General features: G+C 54.5%; 3 protein-coding genes across 3 annotated transcripts; 2 read left to right on the top strand and 1 right to left on the bottom strand.

Annotated features, from left to right (window-relative positions):
• Positions 1–349: 349 nt before the first annotated feature.
• Positions 350–1,585, top strand: DSM5745_03138 (uncharacterized protein; the record flags this gene model as incomplete). Its single annotated transcript, XM_026745154.1, has 2 exons — positions 350–697; positions 746–1,585. The coding sequence occupies 2 exons, from the start codon at positions 350–352 to the stop codon at positions 1,583–1,585; spliced, it is 1,188 nt and encodes a 395-aa protein (XP_026606020.1).
• Positions 1,586–2,422: 837 nt separating this feature from the next.
• DSM5745_03137 (homeobox domain-containing protein) lies at positions 2,423–4,247 on the top strand (the record flags this gene model as incomplete). The annotated part of the gene is made up of 3 exons (XM_026745153.1): positions 2,423–2,607; positions 2,685–2,796; positions 2,853–4,247. 3 exons carry the CDS (start codon positions 2,423–2,425, stop codon positions 4,245–4,247), a joined length of 1,692 nt encoding a protein of 563 aa, XP_026606019.1.
• Positions 4,248–4,832: 585 nt separating this feature from the next.
• Positions 4,833–19,543, bottom strand: DSM5745_03136 (uncharacterized protein; the record flags this gene model as incomplete). The annotated part of the gene is made up of 3 exons (XM_026745152.1): positions 4,833–10,425; positions 10,481–18,048; positions 18,110–19,543. 3 exons carry the CDS (start codon positions 19,541–19,543, stop codon positions 4,833–4,835), a joined length of 14,595 nt encoding a protein of 4,864 aa, XP_026606018.1.
• Positions 19,544–19,635: the final 92 nt, after the last annotated feature.

The raw sequence follows: 19,635 nt of genomic DNA, 5'->3' as shown, positions 1-19,635 counted from the left end.
GTCAAAATGGAAAGGCTAAGCGACGCCCAGAAGCCCTGGGAACCACTCGATGCTGTCAGAGGGCTTTCGGTCTGCACGATCCGATAGCAGCCATGTGGACCTGGTGCATGCTGCATTTTGGGTTTTGGAGGAAGCCTTGCAGGTTCATTGCCCCGTAAGGCAGCTTTGACCCTTGGCGGGAGTGATTTGGCGACAAGGAGATTCCGGGGGTTCGGCCTCATATTTAAGTGCTTGTTTCTGCAACATGGTGGGGTAGGAGAAGAGACAAAAAACTCACATTTGACTTACCCTTCGCTGAGCACGATCAGATTGGAAGATTGCTGCAAGTCCCTCCGTGATTCCAACCACCATGACTAGCAACACGACAGGCGACGAGATCAAAGAGAATCTCTATAAGCTGTCTGTAGGTGCATTCGTCCTCGAGCGAAACGGCGAATATCAAGGCGCAATCGAGCTCCATAGGAACTCTGTCGACATTCTAGAGGCCGCGGCGGAGAGACTCAAGAAGAGCAATGTGCGCAAGATATTCCGGAAGATGTTTGAGCGGCAGGTGCAGCTTCATCGAGAGCGACTCGCGTATTTAGAGGGCCTTCAGCGTAAGGGTAGTTTTGATGGAATTGTCTTGCCGCCTTCGAGGATGGGTCTCATCGAGGATTTGGCGAGAAAAGATGATACTAGCCCGTGGACATTGTCTCAGGTATGTCCTCCCCGAGTGATTCAGGGTCACTGCTGAATATAGTGATAGCTCAGAAAAGCACTCCACGACTACGAGAAAGACGAGTCCCCTCACAAGGTGGTGCCTAGCCACCTGGAGCCGTTTTTGAACGCGTCCGATTCAGCCCAGATCCCAGCCTTCACTCCGAGTTTGTCGCCTTCGACTGAGATTGTGACGTACCGCCTCTCGCACTCATCAGAGCTGGTAGCCCTTGGCGTACGCTCTCACTGGTGGTTTGTTAAAGACTCGACCAGTACCCACGTACTATACGCCCTCCAAGCGGTTTGGAGCCAAGAGGTCCCAATCGTCGAAGCCATCCTGCGACGCGCCGGCGAGTTTCTTCCCGAGATGGGCGCCGTCAACATCAGAATCCGCAAAACAAAGGGAGGCAGCTTTCGCTTGGTGACGAGCACAGTCCCTCCGAATACCGGCCATATCGTTGAGATTCCCGACCGCGAAGCGCAAAGCAAAGACTGGTCTCCACGACGATTTAACTATGGTGGGCGTAACTTCGTGTGGAAGGGGCGTGTGGATGGAAAGAGTGCAGACGGCGGCCTGTTCAAGTCGTTCGCTTGGGAGACGCTCTTTGAGACGAAACGCGTCTGGCCCAAGGATGGAAGCAAGACGGGGAAGATGGACGATGAGACTGTAGGGCCGAAACTCTGCTGGGGAGAAAAGGGAGGCGGCAATGGCGCGGACCATTCCATATACATGGTTGGAGGTCTGGACCAGCAGTTCAGAGAGCATCTGCTCGCTTCCCAGTTGGCGAGACTGGTGCGCTGCAGCTATCCTCCGCAGAAGGACGTCAAAGGGGTCGAAGCGGCATCGGCGGGTTTGAGTGTATTGGCCCTGGCGGAGGTGCTTTCCTGATACCTCATACCCTGGAATGTTTGTGGTTGATACCTCGTCTGCGTGCCTTTTTGTTCCAGATTGGTTCGCCGTAGGATGGGAATCTACAAAATCCTTGTACGGGTAACTCAGTGGCTTAGGCGCGACAAATGGAGCACCAGTATCTTGTGAAACATCACTAAGCTGTATGCTCATATGTAGTAGACATGCGGAGATGACGCTGCGAGCCTTAGTTTGGGCGAATTCGTCACCAGTCGATCTTTAAGACTCGAGATGTCAAGAACTTGTGGAAATCGAGCAGGCGGCTCCAAGTATTCCAAAGTAACACCAAGGCCAGGAACGTCTCAAGAATGAGCAATTGCATAACCCGTCTTTTCTTCCAAGGTGTCCAGCGGGCCTGGAATGGTTCGGAGCACGTGGTCCGGATTTGGGTTCTTCAGCATCGCGACGTGTTTGCGGGGGGCAAGACATATATCAGGCAATCAATATAACTCAATCAATTGAAGCAGAATTGGAATTTCAATCTCGCGTCGTGCAAGGGAAATTATCGAGGCGAGGGTGAATGAAGCGTGAGGTGGTGGAGAGTGGAGACTCGGCCGACCCCGAAGACTGACCGGAGCAACTTTAGTCTCACTCCAGGCACGCCGCGTCCACGACATCGCGACGCGATCAGAGCAGCGTCTTTTCTGCACGAGCTCTCGGTCGGGAACATTCCCACTCCAGCATCGCTCGTCCTTTTCTTCTTGTTCTATCACGCGATGGTGCTAAACTTCTCTTTTTTCTACTTCTGTGTTTAGTTCTAATTGTCTGCTTGTCCTTATGCTCCCGTCCTGACTCGACTCTACATAATCCACCATCATGTCTGACCCTGAGCCCTCTGCCGTGACATTCTCGTCCTCTCCTCCCTCAACCCAGACCTCAGACTCCACCACGGCCTCCTCGAGTTACGCCTTTCTTGTTCACTCCCAAAAGACCTTGACGCAGAACCTCCCCCCGCGTGTGGACAACAAATTGCTTGCGCGGCAGAAACGGCGTCGAACTAGGTATGCCTTTCCCAGATAACCCAGATTCAATATGCCCTCGGCCAATTGCAGCTTCTGACTTGAAATCGCGTGTTTAGTCCCGAAGATTACGCGATTCTCGAGGCCGAGTACCAACGCAATTCGAAGCCGGACAAGACAACACGGGCCAACATTGTCAGTCGTGTTTCTCTGGGCGAGAAAGAAGTTCAGGTATGCTTGCTCGAGTGGACAAGCAATTGCTTGGGTCTAATGGTGTTCTTCCATAGATCTGGTTTCAGAATCGTCGCCAGAATGACCGCCGAAAATCAAAGCCTCTCCAGCCTCACGAACTACTTCCTTCGTCCCAATCTGATGAACTGAAGCCAGCCTCCGATGACAGTATACTTGCAGAGGGCTCCAGCGGGCTGGAGCAAAACAATGACAATTCGCTGGGTCAATCTCAACAGTCATCGATACCCGAGGGTGATTCGTTTGCATCCGAGGGACAAGAGAAGGATGAGCGAGACCAGGTTGGGGAAAGCTCACAAACGAGCATTGCTACGTCCGAGTTCCCAGAACCCAGCCAACAATCCGTGGACAACAACCTAGTTGAGCTGGACGTTGTTCAGACCACTGTCGACGCGTCCAACACCGAGCAACTCCAGAACTCGGCAAAGAGAAAGCGATCTGGATCAGACGTTGGAGCAACAATCACAGAGTTGGCTTCTCCGAGCGTGCTCGATACCCTCAAGTCGCCGCCATCTTTGAGGTTGTCGCTCTCGTTTGACGGCGAAGCCATGGTTCGTAAGCAAGGCGAATTGACACCCTCACCACCAAGACGCGATTCGCTTCGAATCTCCATGTCTGCAGACGGACAAGCAGTCATCCGTGCCAATGGCGAACCCTCACCGTCGAAGAACCGCATCTCCATGTTCTCCGCTCGCAAGCCTAGAGACATCGGTCTTCGAAGGAGCAACAGCGCTGTTGGACTAAGCACACCTCGCTCACTCGAGAAAGAAACCTCCTTTGGCAGGTCGCGTGATCCCCGAAACTGGGAGTCCCTATTCGACACTGATGCACGAAGCGCACTTGCCACGCCTTTTAGCTCACAGCGCACACCGAACTCTGCCTTACTGTCTACCGGCAAGCGCTCCCTGACAAGAAGCTTGTCTGCTAGACACTCCCTCCTCACGCCGAACTCCGACGTCCAGAGCACGCCCATCACCCAAGCCATGCGACAGAAGCGGCAGAAACTCTCTCGGACCGTCTCTTCGCTCGGACGGTTGGAATCTGGACGCAGAGTTTTGGGCGAGAAAACACCATCGACACTCAAAAACTCCAAGTCCGCCAAGGACGACCTCGACATTGAAGCCGGCGACTCGGACAAGGAGAATTGGATCCCTGGTACTCGAGTATCCCATTCGCGTCGGCGTACAGTATCCGATCAGCGGCGGCCCGTCCTCAAGGAGGGCAACGGACGAGCTGGCCGGTCGCAGAAAGCTCAATCAGGACGCTCGCGACTATCGCAACCATCACATCGGAAGCCTATCGGGGCCTCAAAATCCATGTCCGGTCTCGATGGCGATGTCTCTGCATTCATGGGCGGAAACGCAGCGAGCCAGGAAGAAGACCTGGATTGCATCCAAGGCCTGCTGTCTCTTAGCCAAGGCGCATGGAGATGAGCCTACCTCACAATACCCCGTTTTTGCACGATGAATCTTCCATTTCATTTGTCGATTTCCTTTGTTGTTCTTTTTTCTCTAATACCTCTGAGTTCATTTTCATTTTGACGCTGCAAACCAGCAAGCGGTGACGGCCTGTATGATTGAAACCCCCCTTTTGTCATGATTGTGCTATTTCCCGTCCCCGTACTGTGTACAGTCCAGTCAGTCAAGGTCTTGGGTATGCCATCCTCGTCAGATTCTGGAAACACTGTTAAGGATAATAAAGAATGTGTCGATACAACGCAACAACAGGAATATAGATATCACAGGATAAGACAGGATAAAATGGTGATTAATGAGATAAAGTGGTGTGAGATGACTGCCCAACCCCTCCTTTTTATCTCTCGTTGAATTGATGTATCGAGTCCTGTTTTGTTCCAGAATAGGCTTAGCCCCATGTCATCCAATCCTTCACCTCTTCATCCATTCACGGCACTCAATGAATATAACCATTCCTTATTCCCTTGATCAACCAAACTACGGAGTAGGTAGCTATATAACTATTCAGCGGCACTCTGCCCACTCCGAAACTTTTGTTCTTCATCATACCTCAATCAAACTCCCACTCTCCGTAAGAATCTTCTCCAAGTTACGCGTGAGCTCATCACACAGATTCCTCGCAACACTCTCATCCACCTTATCCGCCGCATACGCCAGCGTAAACTCAAAGCTCTCCTCATCCTGCGTCCAAGAAACACGCGTCTCACTAAACGTCCACTTCTGCTCTTCCTGCCTTGGCTGCGAGATGGTGTACTCCCGCCCACCAATCTCAAGCGTACTCGCGATCCGCTTCGGGACGTGGTTGATCCACGATGTGGGCTTTGAGCCGGCGGGCCAGTCCGTGCAGTTCTGAGCGATCTGGCTGAATCCGAAGGTTTCGAAGGGCATGCTGTCGAGTTGTTGTTTTTGGACGGCGTGCACGAGGTCCGCGTAAGTTGTGGATGGGTTGAGTTGCACGCGGACGGGGATCGGGGTCGAGCACATTCCGAAGGCGTCGGTTACGGATGGGTTGAGATCGGCGCGGCCGGAGACGAGGTCGGCGAAGGTGACGTCGTTGTGGTTTGTTTGACGGGCGAGGGTCAGGGCCCAGGCTGCTTTGAGGGCTGTTGCGCAGGTTGTTCCTGTCGAGAGGTTCTTGCCAATGCGTACGCGCTTCGGACCGATCACACCTGCGCGCCAGACGAATTCCTTGTCTTGGGGCGAGATGTTGCCGACCGATGTGATGGTTGCGTCTTTGAGGAGTTGGCTCCAGTACTGAGATGCTGCTGGGGTCCGCCCCTTTTCGGCTTGGGCCATGTACTGCGAGTAGGAGGCGACTTTGCTGGGTTGGCCATGCTCATAGAGGTCTTTGAGGGTCGTCCAGAAGCGTGCGATGCATATTCCGTCATAGATGGCGTGAGACATGTGGGTGAGGATGCGATGCTCAGTGGCAGTGGTGCAGATGGCTATGTCGATGAGGGGTCGTCCTTGCTGAAGAGGCTTGAATCCTTCTCGTTGAATATATTCTTCCGTCCATTCGTCGATTGTGCTGTCCGTTTCAAATGTTCGAACGTCTGCCTTGATCGGGGCCGGGACCACTCGCTTCCATTTACCGATCTCGTCGACGACGAATCCTGTGTCAAGGATTTCGATGGTCGTGAGAAGCTTCCTGCACGCTTCTGCCATCTTGTCGTCCACTAATGGCCCTGCCGCGTCTAAGGCAAACCAAGTCATGCCGACGTCTGGGCGAGCGACGTGGTGGTTCAACATCCACTCTTGGACGTCGCTGACTGCGTCTGAGGTCGGTAGTTCTTCCAACGCGTGGCCGCTGTTCGTTGGTCCGCAACACGACGACAAACCCGCAATACTTTGCTTCAACATCAGGTCACGCACGGAGAAGACCATGCCCTGTCGGCGACATGCCGCGACGACACGCATTGCCCCCACGGAGTCACCACCCAGCTGGACGAATTGGTCGTAGGGACCTATATCTTCCTCAGAGCAGCCCAGGACCTCGGCGTACGCGGCGCGGAGCTGTTCCTCTGTGGCTGAGAGCGGCCTATGCTGACCCTTTGCCACGGCGCTGCAAGCTCCAAGTTGGCTTCGGCTCATTTGGCTGAGCATCGCAACAGCCGCTTTCCGGTCTAACTTGCCGGAGGCGTTGACCGGTAACGGGCTCGACAACGGAACGAAGAAGCTAGGGACCATATACGGGGGAATCTCCTTGGCCAGTGCTACACGGATCGTCTTGATCATGAGCCCTGCTTCGTTTGACTGGACCTGATACCCGTACTGAAACTCGAGAGCAGCCACCAGGATGGCGTCGGAGGAGTCCGGTGCATTGCTTGGCTTTACTAAATCCACAAAGGCGTGGGAGATGTCCGGATGCAACTTGGCAATTCGGCTTTCGATCTCTCCAGGTTCGACTCGCTGTCCTCGGATCTTGACCTGGGCATCTCGACGGCCGAGGTAAACAAGTGAGCCGTCATCATTTTGCTGTACGAGATCTCCAGTGCGGTACATGCGGGCGCCGGCCTCAGGCAAAATCCCCAAGTGAGACAAGAAGTCCGGGTTGGATACAAAAGAAGCGGCAGTCTTTTCTGGGTCGTTCAAGTACTCGCGTGCAAGGAGCGGGCCCTGAATAAGCAGTTCTCCAGGGGCTCCGACGGGAACCAATTTGTTGTAGTCAGTCAGGTCAACCACCCAGGCAGCGGAACCTGCAATGGGAAAGCCGATGTTGGCGATGTCCTTAGGGGTTCGAACGGTACTGATCGTTGCCTCGGCGCAAGCTTCACTCATACCGTAGGCATTCATCATCTTGGCATGCGGTGCCCACTGTTCTATCACCGCAGGCGTCAAGGCCTCACCACCAAAAACAATTGTTTCGATCCCTGGGACTTCGCGTGTGTCGAGCAGGGATGCAGCCGTGGTTGTCAAGTTGACAAAGTTGACCTTTCTGTCGCGGATCATACGTGACAGGTCGCTCATATTCAGGCGTTGATCCTCAGACGGAATACAGGCACAGCCGCCAAAGATAAGTGTTGTAAAGAGGTCTTCGATGAAAACGACGAAAGTGTGAGACGCAAACTGCAGGGCACGAGTACTGGTACTGTTGCCGAATCGCGTGCCGTGGGCCATGATGCCTGTGCAGATAGTCTGGTGCTCGAGAACGACGCCCTTTGGTGTCCCAGTGCTACCAGATGTATACACGATCCAAGCTGCATTATCTGGCATTACACCCGAAGCTGGTAGGGTGTTTTGCGCTGGGAGCTGCTTGATGAATTCCGCCCCAACGACAACAGGGCTGGGAACCACTCCACGCAGGCGTTCTGATTGTGCTTTGTCAACCAGGGTGACTTGGATGCGGGCGTCTGTGAGGATTGCCTCGACCCGACTGAGCGGGTGTTGAGTTCCTAATGCCACCACAACACCACCGGCCTGGGTTATCGCTAACATCGAGACCATTGCCCAGAGCGACTTGTCCATACATACTCCGACAGCAATCTCTGGACCAACGCCAAGACTTGCCAGATGGTGCGCCAGGCGGCATGCAGTGCTCCAAAGGGCATTGTAAGTCAGGTCGCCGTCCCACGCAGAAACGGCTTGGGCATTCGGTTGGCGTTCCACCATGGGTTGGACCATCTCATGCATACAGGACTGAACGGGGGTGGCTTTAAGAACAGGCTCGTTCCACCTCTTAATCCTCTCCACATCAGCCGGATTGAGAAGATCGAGGTCCCCAATCGCAGCATCAGGATGCGCTTCGAGCTGCTTCAGGACGTGTTCTAATTGCGCGAGAAGACTGTCGGCCATTCCGATTGACATTACCTGGCTGTCATACCGCATCTCGACATCCACCGTGCCGTCGGAATCGATGCTGCATTGCACCGCGAGTGCATATCCGGGGAAGCTCGCGGTAGCATTGGTAACTTCATCCAGACCAATTGCACAAAGGGGATCTTTATCTTCCTCTCCCAAAGGTGGTTGTATGATGAATAGATGACCGGGGTCATAGTCGACTCCTAACACCGGTACAGCCGCGCGAATATGCTGCATGCCCGTGTGCAGGAACGGCTTCATATCTTCACTCTGGCGGGCTACGGCATCCAGGAGATCAGAAACACGCTGCTTGCGATTGTCCAGCCGTGTTCGCACTGGCACCGTGGTCAGGGTTGGAACGGCCATGCTGCCGATGTCGGGGACCACTATATCCCGACCCGAGAGCGCAATCATGGAGGTGGACTCGGCAATACCGGTATAACTAGCCACAGTTGCAGCCCAAGCCGCTCGCAGAAGCGTTGCGATGGGTGCGTTGTCCTGCGCCTTGCTGCGTTTCACAACTCGTCTCGAACACCCATCGGCATGAGGGCGATATGACGGGCTCGGCAGTTGAGGGAAGCGTGTTAGGTTGACATCTCCAAGCTGCTGCTGCCAATAGGCCGCGACCTCATTCTTGTCATTCTTCTGCAGGTACTTCACGAACCGCGTGACAGGTGGTGGGGAATGATCGGGTACATTGCCCTGATATACTTCACCCAGCATATTAAGCATAAGGGCCGTCTGGTACCCGTCATAACCGCTATGGTGCTGGGTCCACACGAAGTATTTCCCATCCTCAATAATTGCCAAACGATGCAGTGGTGTTCCGTACGCGAATGGCCGCGCCTTATCAGTGGACATGTATGTCTGCAGGTCATCTGCTTCCTGCCAATCAAGGTATCTCTTGACGACCACCTGCACGGTCCCTGCTTGGACATTGTGGTAAACGATGCGAGTGCGAAGGATCGTCAAAGAATTCATGAGTTGCGCCCAGGACTTCTTGAAACGGACTATGTCCACATCATGCAGGCGGAAGACATTCTGCGCGACGAACGCGCCGGGCTCCTGTGCTGTTACCGCCATCAGGGCTTCCTGGATAGCAGTCGCGGGATACACGTCCTCGATATCTTCCGTTGCCACACCATCGCACTGCTCTGCGATCTCGGACAGCCACTCCTTTTGCTGGGCTGGCTCTGCACCGGAGAAGCCGTTCCACAGTTCAAAGGGCTGGGGATCTTGCTCGGTGGCCGTCGACCCGTGCAGGTTCTTCTCCGCAATACGGGCCAGGTCGCATAACCGCGGGTTCTGGAGAATATCGGCAACGCCTAGACGAATGTCGACGCGTATCGCAGCGGCAGCATGGCGCATGGCGGTGACAGAGTCGCCTCCGAGTTGGACGAAGTGCGCTTGCGGGCCGATGTTGGGCGAGCATCCGAGAACCTCCACCCAGATTTTGCGGATCCGCTTTTCCATTGGCGATAGCGACTGCTTGTCATTGTTTTTGGCAACCGCTGCGGCGGATTCTTCGAAGGCCGCGAGCTGTTGGTGGTTGAGGCTTTCGAGGATGGCTCGTGCAGCTCGTCTGTCCAGTTTGCTGGAAGCATTGAGTGGCAAACTGCTCATAGGAACAAAATGCGGCAACATGTATCGCGGAAGCATGAACAAAAGCTCTGTTCGCAGGTTGTCGATCATGGCCTTTAGACCCCGAGTTGGCCGGCGTACTGTCTCTGGCGCAAGGCTTTCGTCCTCGTCCCGCGCAAAGTCACCCACATCGATGGCGGCCACAAGCATCGCGTCACCAGCCATGTCGCTCAGCCGGACGAGGTCGACGCAGGCTACTCTGACTTGGGGTGCGATGCGGAGGATATTACTCTCGATGTCGCCGGTCTCCACTCTCTGACCTCGTATTTTGATTTGCGTGTCGATGCGGCCAAGGTGGATCAGCGAGCCATCAGCGTTCTGTTTCACGAGATCTCCTGTCCGGTAGAAGCGACGACCGGGTGATATTCTCAAATGTCGGACAAAAGCAGGATCACACACGAAGGCCCTGGCCGTCTTCGCGGGGTCATTCAGGTATCCTCTTCCTAGATGCGGGCCTTCGACTAGAAGTTCTCCGGGCGTACCGATAGGGACGAGACGGTTGTGGTCGGAGGGGCTTGTCACCCAGAAGCAGACGTTGAGCGGGAATCCGATGGTGTACGAGTTGCTGGGATCCTGCACGGGGCCGCCGACAGCGACGTCAACGCTACATTCAGAAGGACCGTACGTGTTGAAGATATTAGCATGGCCTAGCCATTGCCTTACGACAGCGGGGAAGACGGATTCGCCGCCGAGGAGTCTAAGCAACTGTTAGGGAGCGTGACGTTTAGTGTGGGAATGACGAGATCACTTACAAAGTCTTCAGCGTCGGAACATTCTTCGGGTTGATCAGCGACGCGACGGTTGGCGTGCAGTTGAGCAGATTGACCTGCATTGCCTGAATCGTCTCAGGGAGGGCATTGAGACGCTGTGACTCGGAGGGAACAACCACGCAGCCCCCATACGAAAGCAGAGACAGGATATCCTCAATAGCGTTGTCGAAGGTGTACGCGGAGAACTGCAGTGCTCGAATATTTGGACCAAACCCCACTTGTTGACCATGTGCTGCAAAACTGCTGCAGAGCGCCTTGTGCTCGAGGACAATGCCCTTCGGCACTCCTGTACTGCCAGAGGTGTACACGACCCATGCTGCGTTGTCGGGTGTGACTGTCGTGCAGATAGCGTGTTGCCGAGGAAGTGGCAGGGACTCGAGCAAAGCGCCGTCGACAACTGTGAGGGAAGGCGAGATACCCTCCCTCTTTAGCTCCTCGAGGCGTTTGGCGTGTGTTGAGTCAACAATGATCGTGGATACCGGCGCGTCAGCGAGGATGGCGGAGATCCTACCCAGTGGCTGTTGGATTCCTAATGGTACCACAGCACCCCCAGCCATGAGGATCGCCAGGATCGCCACGACAGCCCAGCGAGACTTCTCCATACACATACCTACCTTGACCTCGGGGCCGACGCCGTAGCGGGTTACCAAGTGATGCGCGAGACTGCGCGCGGTATCATGCAGAGTTCCGTAAGTGTACTCGCCGTCCCAAGCATTCACAGCTGGGGCGTCAGGCTGCTTGTCGACTATGTCCTTGATCAACTCGTGAATACACGCCTCCGTTGCGGGTGGGGTATTCTCGTTCCACCTTCGAATGACAGCGGCATCAGCTGGACTGAACAGGTCGAGATCGCCCATCCGAGCATCGCAGCTGTTGGATTGGAGCTCGTGAATCGTGTGCTCAAACTGCGACAGAAGCGCCTCTGCTCGAGAGTGCGGCAGCACCTGGTCGTCGAAGCGGATATCAATACCGACCGAATTGGGGCCGACCGTGCAGTCGACGGCAAGAGCATACCCTCCAAAGTCTGCGTTCTCCCCGCTACCCGTCATGTCCGTGTCTGGCTCGAGGCCGATAGCCTCGATACCGGGGCTGTCATTGTCAGAGGCAGCCGGCTGAATGATGAAGAGATGCCCTGCATCGAAATCCGTAGGCAGACCCGGCACTGCAGCTCGAATCGCGTGCAGTCCGGCGTGCGCATACGGAACCATTTCTTTGGCCTGTTGGTCCACGGCCGTCAAGTATTCGCTCACAGTCTGTTGCTTGGTCATCTGAATTCGGACTGGTACTGTCGTAATTGTTGGTCCGACGACATTGGCGATGCCGTCCACAGGGGCATCGCGGCCGCTGAGAGCGATATTGGTGATTGCCTCATCGGCACCCGTATAGGTCGCTACAGTTGCGGCCCACGCAGCTCGCAGCAGGGTGCCAATGGAGATATCTGTATTGCTTGAGCCGCGAAGGGTTGTTCGCACGAGGCATGCGGCGTGAGGTTGGTATGTAGGGGATGGCAGTTGGGGAAACCTAGTCAACTTGGCGTTTTCGAGCTGCTTCCTCCAGTATATTGCCATGTCATCTTCATTTGTCTGCTGCAGGTATTTGATGAAGCGCGAGATGGGGGTGGCAGTGAAGGTATTCTCGTGGCCCTGGTACAGCTGTACGAGCATGCGCAAGAGCTGCATCAATGACCATCCGTCATACGCCGCATGGTGGACGGTCCATACAAAGTACCTGCTGGTTTCATCCTCAACAATTGCCAGGCGATGAAGTGGGATGCCATAGCCGAATGACTTGTGGTGGTCTTGTTGCAGGTATCTACGCAGATCGCAAGTAATAACGGTGCATTGCTGGACCTGATCGGTAACCACCTGGACAGAACCCTGCGCTGTATAGACAAGCCGAGTGCGCAGGATAGCGAGTCTCTCACTTAGCGATTCATAAGCCCGCTGCAGGCGCGGAACGTCAACGTTTCGCCCCATCCGGAACACTTGTTGTGCGACGTATGCACTGCCCTGCTGAGAGGTGATTGCCATCAGACCTTCCTGTAGTGGAGTTGCAGGGTACACATCGACAATTTGCTCTGCTCCAACAAGGTCTTCGCATTGTTGAGCGAGAGAGGCAAGCCATTGTTTCTGCTCCTCCGCCCCAGCATCGGCAAAGCCATTCCACAGCTCGAATGGCGCGGGATCCGCCTCGAACTCAAGGGCTGCTGCTGTGCTATCTGCGTTAGTTGAGGCACGAGCCATATCAACTAGGCGCGGGTTCTGCAGAATCTGAGCTACCCCGAGTTGCATCGAGATTGGCGCAGTCTGCGCAGCCGCGACAAGCCTCATTGCTGACACAGAGTCACCGCCAAGCTGGAAGAAGTCCGCGTTTGCAGCTATGTCGCTCGAAGGAAGGCCGAGGACTTGGGCCCAGAGCTGGCGCAGTTGTTCTTCCGTTGCCGTGAGCGTTCTGTCTTCGATCGGATCCGAGCTGTCTGCGGCAAAGGCTTTCAATTGGTGTATGTCCAGTGCTTGCAGCGCTGCTCTTGTAGCTTGGCGGTCCAGCTTGCCTGATGCATTTACTGGGAGCTTCATCGGAATGAAATGGGCTGGAACCATGTATAGGGGAAGGAACTGGAGGAGCTTGAAGCGCAGGTCGTTCAAGACAATTGTGCCACGGTCAACGGCTGGAAAAAGCTCGATCGCGGCGAGTAGTATCGGGTCAGGAATGGTGTCTAGCTGTACAAGATCGACGCAGGCGGCTTGAACCTCAGACTGAAGGCGGACGATGTGGCTTTCAATCTCGCCGATCTCCACGCGCTGACCGCGAATCTTCACCTGGGTATCGAGACGACCTAGATATTCTAACAAGCCAGTCTCCGGGTGCTGGCGGACAAGGTCGCCCGTTCGATACATGCGTCGTCCGGATGGCAGGTTCAATGTGCGGCAGAAATGCGGATCAATGACGAATGATTTCGCCGTCCTTTCAGCGTCATGCGAATACTCCCGAGCAAGCAGTGGGCCTTCAATAAGCAATTCACCTTCCGCGCCAACGGGAACAAGGGAATTGTAATCGAGAGGGCTTGTTACCCACAGACGGCTGGCCATGGTCGATCCAATTACCGGTGCATCTTCTTCACCAAGTAGGGGTCCGTTTATGGCGGCGAACATCGATGCCTCTGCCGGACCATATGCATTGAAGACCTTGACACGGCCGATCCAAGGCTTAACAACAGCGGGCTTGAGTGCTTCGCCTGCTAGGACGATGGTATCCAGTGATGATGGAACGCTTTTCGGATCAAGTAGGGATACGACAGTCGGCGTTAGGATTGCAAACGTGACGGCTAGTTCTCTCATGGCAGCTGCTAATCTGTCCGTGCGATCGGTTTCCGAAGGGACGCAAATGCACCCTCCAAACAACAAGGTCGCGAAGATCTCCTCGATACTAAGGTCAAATGTGAATGAAGAGAACTGCAGTATGCGCGTTGAAGAGGATACCCCGAATCGGGTCCCCTGGGCGAGGACAGCTGTGCAGAGAGCTTGGTTTTCGAGAACGACTCCCTTGGGAACACCGGTACTTCCTGATGTATAGACTATCCAGGCGGCCGATGATGGATTCGGCCGGGCAAGTTGGGAATCACTGTCCTCGGCCTGCAGAGACTCTAGCAGGCCGGAATTCACAATGATCGGCTGCGACACCATAGACCTGAGGCGCTTGGCCTGCGCGACGTCGGCCAAGGCCACAGAGATACCAGCATCATCCAGGATAGTCTTGATCCTGGCATCTGTGTACTGGGCACCAAGAGGCACCACCGCACCTCTTGCTAGCAAAATCGCCAGAACTGATATGACAGCGAACTTCGATTTTTCCATGCACAATGCAACGAACGTTTCTGGGCCAACATCAAGAGACACGAGATGCTGCGCGAGGCGACTCGCAGCGGCGTAGAGCTGAGAATATGTCAGCTCGCCGTCTCTCGCGCAGACTGCCAAGGCATCTGGTGTTTTCCGCGTTTGAGATTCCACATGTTCAACCAAAGAGAACTGCACTGCATCCGGCGGGGGCTGGTTCCAGTGAAGCAGTTTCTCCTTGTCTACAGTGCTAATCCAGTCGAGATGTTGAATTGCAGTAGGGCTGATGTCATCGTCGCTGCCATAAGTCTGCAATTGCCGCGCAACATGCTCCAGCTGGGACATCAAAGACTCCGCTTGTGAGGGCGGGACAACATGCTGATCGAATCGCATCTCAACCTCGGTCCCTGTCCCACTTGCGTCGAGATTACATTCGACAACAAGCGAGTATCCTTCAAAATTCCCACGCTCGCCTGTCAGTCTCTCCAGACCGATCTCGTCAGCTGACGCCATGTCATCGCCACCAGGCTGAACTAAGAACAAGTGTCCAGGATTGAAGTCGTGGCTTAAGCTGGAAATCACACGACGGATGTTCGCGAGGCCGAACTGTGTGTAGGGTGCCATTCTCGTACTCTGCTCATGGACAGAACGAAGGAAGTCAGTGACCTGTTTCTGTCGATCAATTCGAACTCGACAAGGAACGGTGGTTATGGTGGGCGCGACTACGTCCTCGACTCCAACGACCGGCATGTCACGACCGGAAAGCACCACTGCCAGCATTGCCTCCTCGCCACCGGTGTGGCTGGCAACTACCAGAGCCCACGCTGCTCGTAGTATAATGGCGGGTGAGACTTGGTGACTAACCCTGTTTATTTTGTCGGACATCTTGAAGTGGTGCCTTAGCACGCCATCGGCGAATGGCTGGTATGAGGGACTGGGGAGTTTGGGGAATGGTGTGAACGTGGAGCCTTCCAACTCGCCTCTCCAGTACGTCTCGCACTCCTCCTGGCTCTGGTCCTCCAAGTACCGGATATATCGCGGGATAGGAGTCACTGATTCAGATGATAATGGTTTGCCCTGCAGTGCGTCGGCTAGCGTCTTGAAGATTCTGACGACTGTTGGGCCATCATATGCGGAATGGTGAGCGGTCCAGATAAAATATCTTGTGGACTCCTCCTTGACAATTGCAAAGCGATGGAGGGGTGTCCCATATGCAAAGGACGCTGCCCGATCCTCCTCGATGAACTGCATAAGACTTCTTGTTGTGATTATCCATTGAGGTGTATCTCGAATCACGACTTGAACAGAGCCAGAAGCAGGGGAATAAACGATGCGAGTTCGCAAAATGGGAAGTGCACTTGCAACCTTGTCCCAGGCCGCTCTGAAGCACCCCATGTCAACGGCATGAGCAAGTATGTAGGGATGCTGGGCGACGTATGTTTCACGGGACTGATTCGTCATTGCCATCAGACCTTCCTGGAGCATTGTTGTCGGATACACATCTTCGACCTGGGCAGGATCAACATTGCACATCTCAGCCACGGTTGCGAGTCGCTTTTCCCGCTTTTCAGGGGTTGCAGAGAGAAAATCAGCCCACAGTTCGAACGGGATGGGGTCGTTTTGAGCTGTTTTCTCCGCCGTGGCACGGTGGCTGTCTACAACACGCGCCATGTCTGCTAGGCGCGGGTGCTGAACGATATTGGCAACTGAGAAAGAGATATCCTTTCTTCTGGCAATTGCCGCCATGCGCATGGCTACGACTGAGTCACCCCCTAGATGCATGAAGTGGTCATCAGGCCCGATATCTGTTGCTGGCCGCTTGAGTGCTTCAGCCCAAAGTTCCCGGAGAGCCTTCTCTGTTGCAGTTGATATGCTGGACCCGATCGACTTGCTTTTCTTGAAGCTGGCGAGTTCCTCTTCCGTCAACGCTGCTAGCAACTCATGCGTAGCACGTCGGTCCAATTTTCCAGAGGCGTTCATTGGGAGTGACACAAATGGGACGCAGTTGGTAGGCACCATATGAGGTGGAAAGTCATCAACAAGCTTGGAATGCAGTTCTTGCAAGGAGTGTCTCAGCGTGTCGGATGAATCGCACGGCCTAACTGGAGCCGAACTGACATTGGCGGGTAAAAACTCATGCATATCAATTGCGGCCATCAGGACCGATGAAGAGTTCGAGGTAATCAAGTCAACGCAGACAAGTGGGTTTCCAGGTAAGGACTGCGAAATGTGACTTTCAATGTCTCCGATCTCCACTCGCTGACCTCTGATCTTGACTTGTGTGTCTTGACGCCCCTGGTAAGTCAACGATCCATCCTCCCTGCTTTGCCGCACAAGATCACCAGTCCGATACATACGTCGGCCAGGGACAAGCCCAAGTCTCTCCACGAAACCGGGATCTGTGATAAACGCCGTTTCAGTTCTCTCCGGATCGTTCAAGTACTCTCGTGCAATTGCTCCCTCTATGAAAAGTTCTCCTACCGCGCCAATGGGGCATAGCCGGGTGAAATCCAGGGCATCCACCACCCACAGCCTGTTGGCGGCGGAAAATCCAATATTTGTCGCCTCACCAACACTAGTAATCGGGCCATTGATTGTTGAGACGTGCGAGCATTCACTAGGACCGTATCCGTTCCAAACCTTTACCTTCTGATGCTCTAGCAGTGGTAGTAGGATAGCAGGTGATAGCGCCTCTCCTGTGCATACGATTGTTTCGAGCAGAGGTAGCTCCTGCAAATCAAGCAAGGATGCAACTGTTGGAGTCAGCGACGCGAAATTGACACCCATAGCCTTCATGGCCGAGCCGAGGTCGTCGAGCCGTTGTGCTTCTGAAGGAATACAGACACAGCCACCAAATGTCAGGGTGGTAAAGATATCCTTCACGCAGACGTCGAAAGTATGCGCTGAGAACTGGATCGCTCGCGTCCACGGCCCCATGTTATACCGTGCTGTTTGTTCATGCATTGTGGAGGAGAGGGTCTTATGTTCAAGGACAACTCCCTTTGGCTTGCCTGTACTTCCAGAGGTGTGGACGATCCACCCTGCATTCTCTGGCGACACATTGGGCCATTTCTGAGTTGATGGAAAAACACGGCACTCCCCCAGGTAGGTTGCGTCTACCGCAACTGTCTTTGCAAATATGCCCTTTAACCGTGATGCATGGGCCTGGTCAGCCAACAACATCGTGATGTTCGCATTGCATGCAATGCTCTGGATGTGATTTGGCGGATGTTGGTTGCCCAGGGGAACGACTATGCCACCAGCCTGCAAGATCGCGAGCATCACAACCGGTACCCATCGGGACTTATCCATGCAAAGTCCAATCTTGTCCTCGAGTTTGACACCAAGCTCCAGCAATCTGGCTGTCAGTCGGTTGGCGTAGGAGCCTAGTTCGCTGTATGTTAGGTCTCCATCCCAGGCGCAGATCGCTGAGCTATCGGGCTGCCGCTGGACCATATCCCATACTTGGTCGTGAACAGTGCGTTGGGTAAGGGTGTATGGGTCTCTGTTTCTTGCGATAATCCTCTCTTGATCCTTTAAGGTGAGTCCGACGAAACCGGAGCAGCTCTCACTAGTATGCCGAAGCACGAAGTCAAGGCTGTCTTGGAACAGCTGCAAAATATTTAGCGCATTGTCCTTCGAGGCGACAGACTCCCACGTTGTAAGTCGAAGTCCCAGTCGCTGCTCCTCGGTGCTAATCGCCAGGGTGTAATTGTACTGCGCATCCTCCCGTTAGTTCTTCTTTCCAACACCAGACATGGTTGGGCCTTCCACTTACGTCCGACGGCGCCTCCCAAGACAGAACCTCCACCTTAAATCCGACCATCGCTAGCTCTGCCCCAGCCATCCCTCGCTGGAACGTGAGGAGCGAGTCGCCGAGCTCCCGCACAGACGGGCCTTTGAGTTCCTGGTTCCCGTTCAAACTTGCTGCCTGGTGCGGGATACTCTCTAGGTATTCTGTATGGACGAGCTCCACGATTTCCGCAATAGGTTGTCCCTGACCAACGTCCACACGACACGGCAAGGTGTTCACGAAATTTCCAACGGCGTCCTGTAACCCCTTTACACGCCTCTGCCGCCCTGAGGTCGTGTACGAGAAACAGACATCAGCGGCGCCGGTATACGCGCGCAGAACGAGCGCCCATGCGATTTGGCAGGCGTTTACTATTGTTGCGCTGGACCTGTCTCTGAGAGATTCAAGTAAATCCGAAGCAATCGGCATCTCATGGTCGATTGTGTACAGGCCGCTGGGAGTTGCTTTTGAGCTCGAGGTGCTCAGAAAGCTGCCTTGCGTATCTGCCATGTATTCCGACCAATAGGACAAGGATTCTGGTGAGTTATCGGGCTGTTGAACGCTCAGGAAGTCGGTGCACCGCATTTGCTGTCCCGCTGGCAGGGTTCCTGTTAAGGCGCGGAACAGATCGCGAGTGATGATTTCAATGGACACCGCGTCGACAATGGCATGCGATATGTCAAGGCCCAAGGTTAAGCCATCGTCGGGCGCCTGCACTAGGGTCAATCGATGCGGAAAGGCGGACTGGTACTCCTCAAAAGGCATGATGCTTTGCTCGGCTGTGGTGAGTGAGATAACACGGATCTCGGGCTCGATGCTCTTCAAAATGACCTGTTCCAGCCGGCCTGGACGGGCAACACTCTCCACGATCCTTGTCCGGAGAGCCGCATGTCTTTGGACTACATCTCGCCATGCTTGCTCGACAACGCTTGTCGTAAGGACGAACTGCGGGTTTGCGGAAGAGATTCTTGCTGCCACCCGCAGCTGATATGCCGATGGATCGATGCTCTGGCGCGCGACGAAATTCTCCTGCATAGCTGAACATGGTCCGATGGCTTGGACCTGCTCCGGCGTACAATCGTGCAAAGACTTCAGGAGAGCACTGTCGATGTACTCTTCAATCACTGGCTCGCTCTTCATGTCTAGGCCTTGTTCAGCTTCGGTTTGCTGAGATTCCACCAGTTGTTCGATGAACTCGCGGACACTCCCAGCCTGCAAAATCTCTGGGAGATCAACTTCAATCCCAGCTTCGTGGCAGGCGCCCATGAAGAAAACTGCCATTAGAGAATCGCCGCCCAGCGCGACCCATGTTCTGTCGGCTTTGTTTCGGAAAACGCGAGGGCTGATCTCGAGCGCGCCGGCGGCGAATTCCTCCAACTTCAGCCTGCGCTTCAGCAGGTCCTCGTGTTGTTGAGCCATAGCGTGCTTGGTGGTGTGTGGTAGGTCAGAATGTTACTTTGACAATACTAATGGCAGACAAAGACAAAGCAAGTATATTTGGTATATGCTCT

Source organism: Aspergillus mulundensis (assembly GCF_003369625.1).
Source record: "Aspergillus mulundensis strain DSM 5745 chromosome Unknown scaffold_2, whole genome shotgun sequence".
In the NCBI taxonomy this organism is placed as follows: domain Eukaryota; kingdom Fungi; phylum Ascomycota; class Eurotiomycetes; order Eurotiales; family Aspergillaceae; genus Aspergillus; species Aspergillus mulundensis.
The sequence above is the reverse complement of the archived record's forward strand: the minus strand, read 5'-3'. Positions and strand labels throughout refer to the sequence as shown.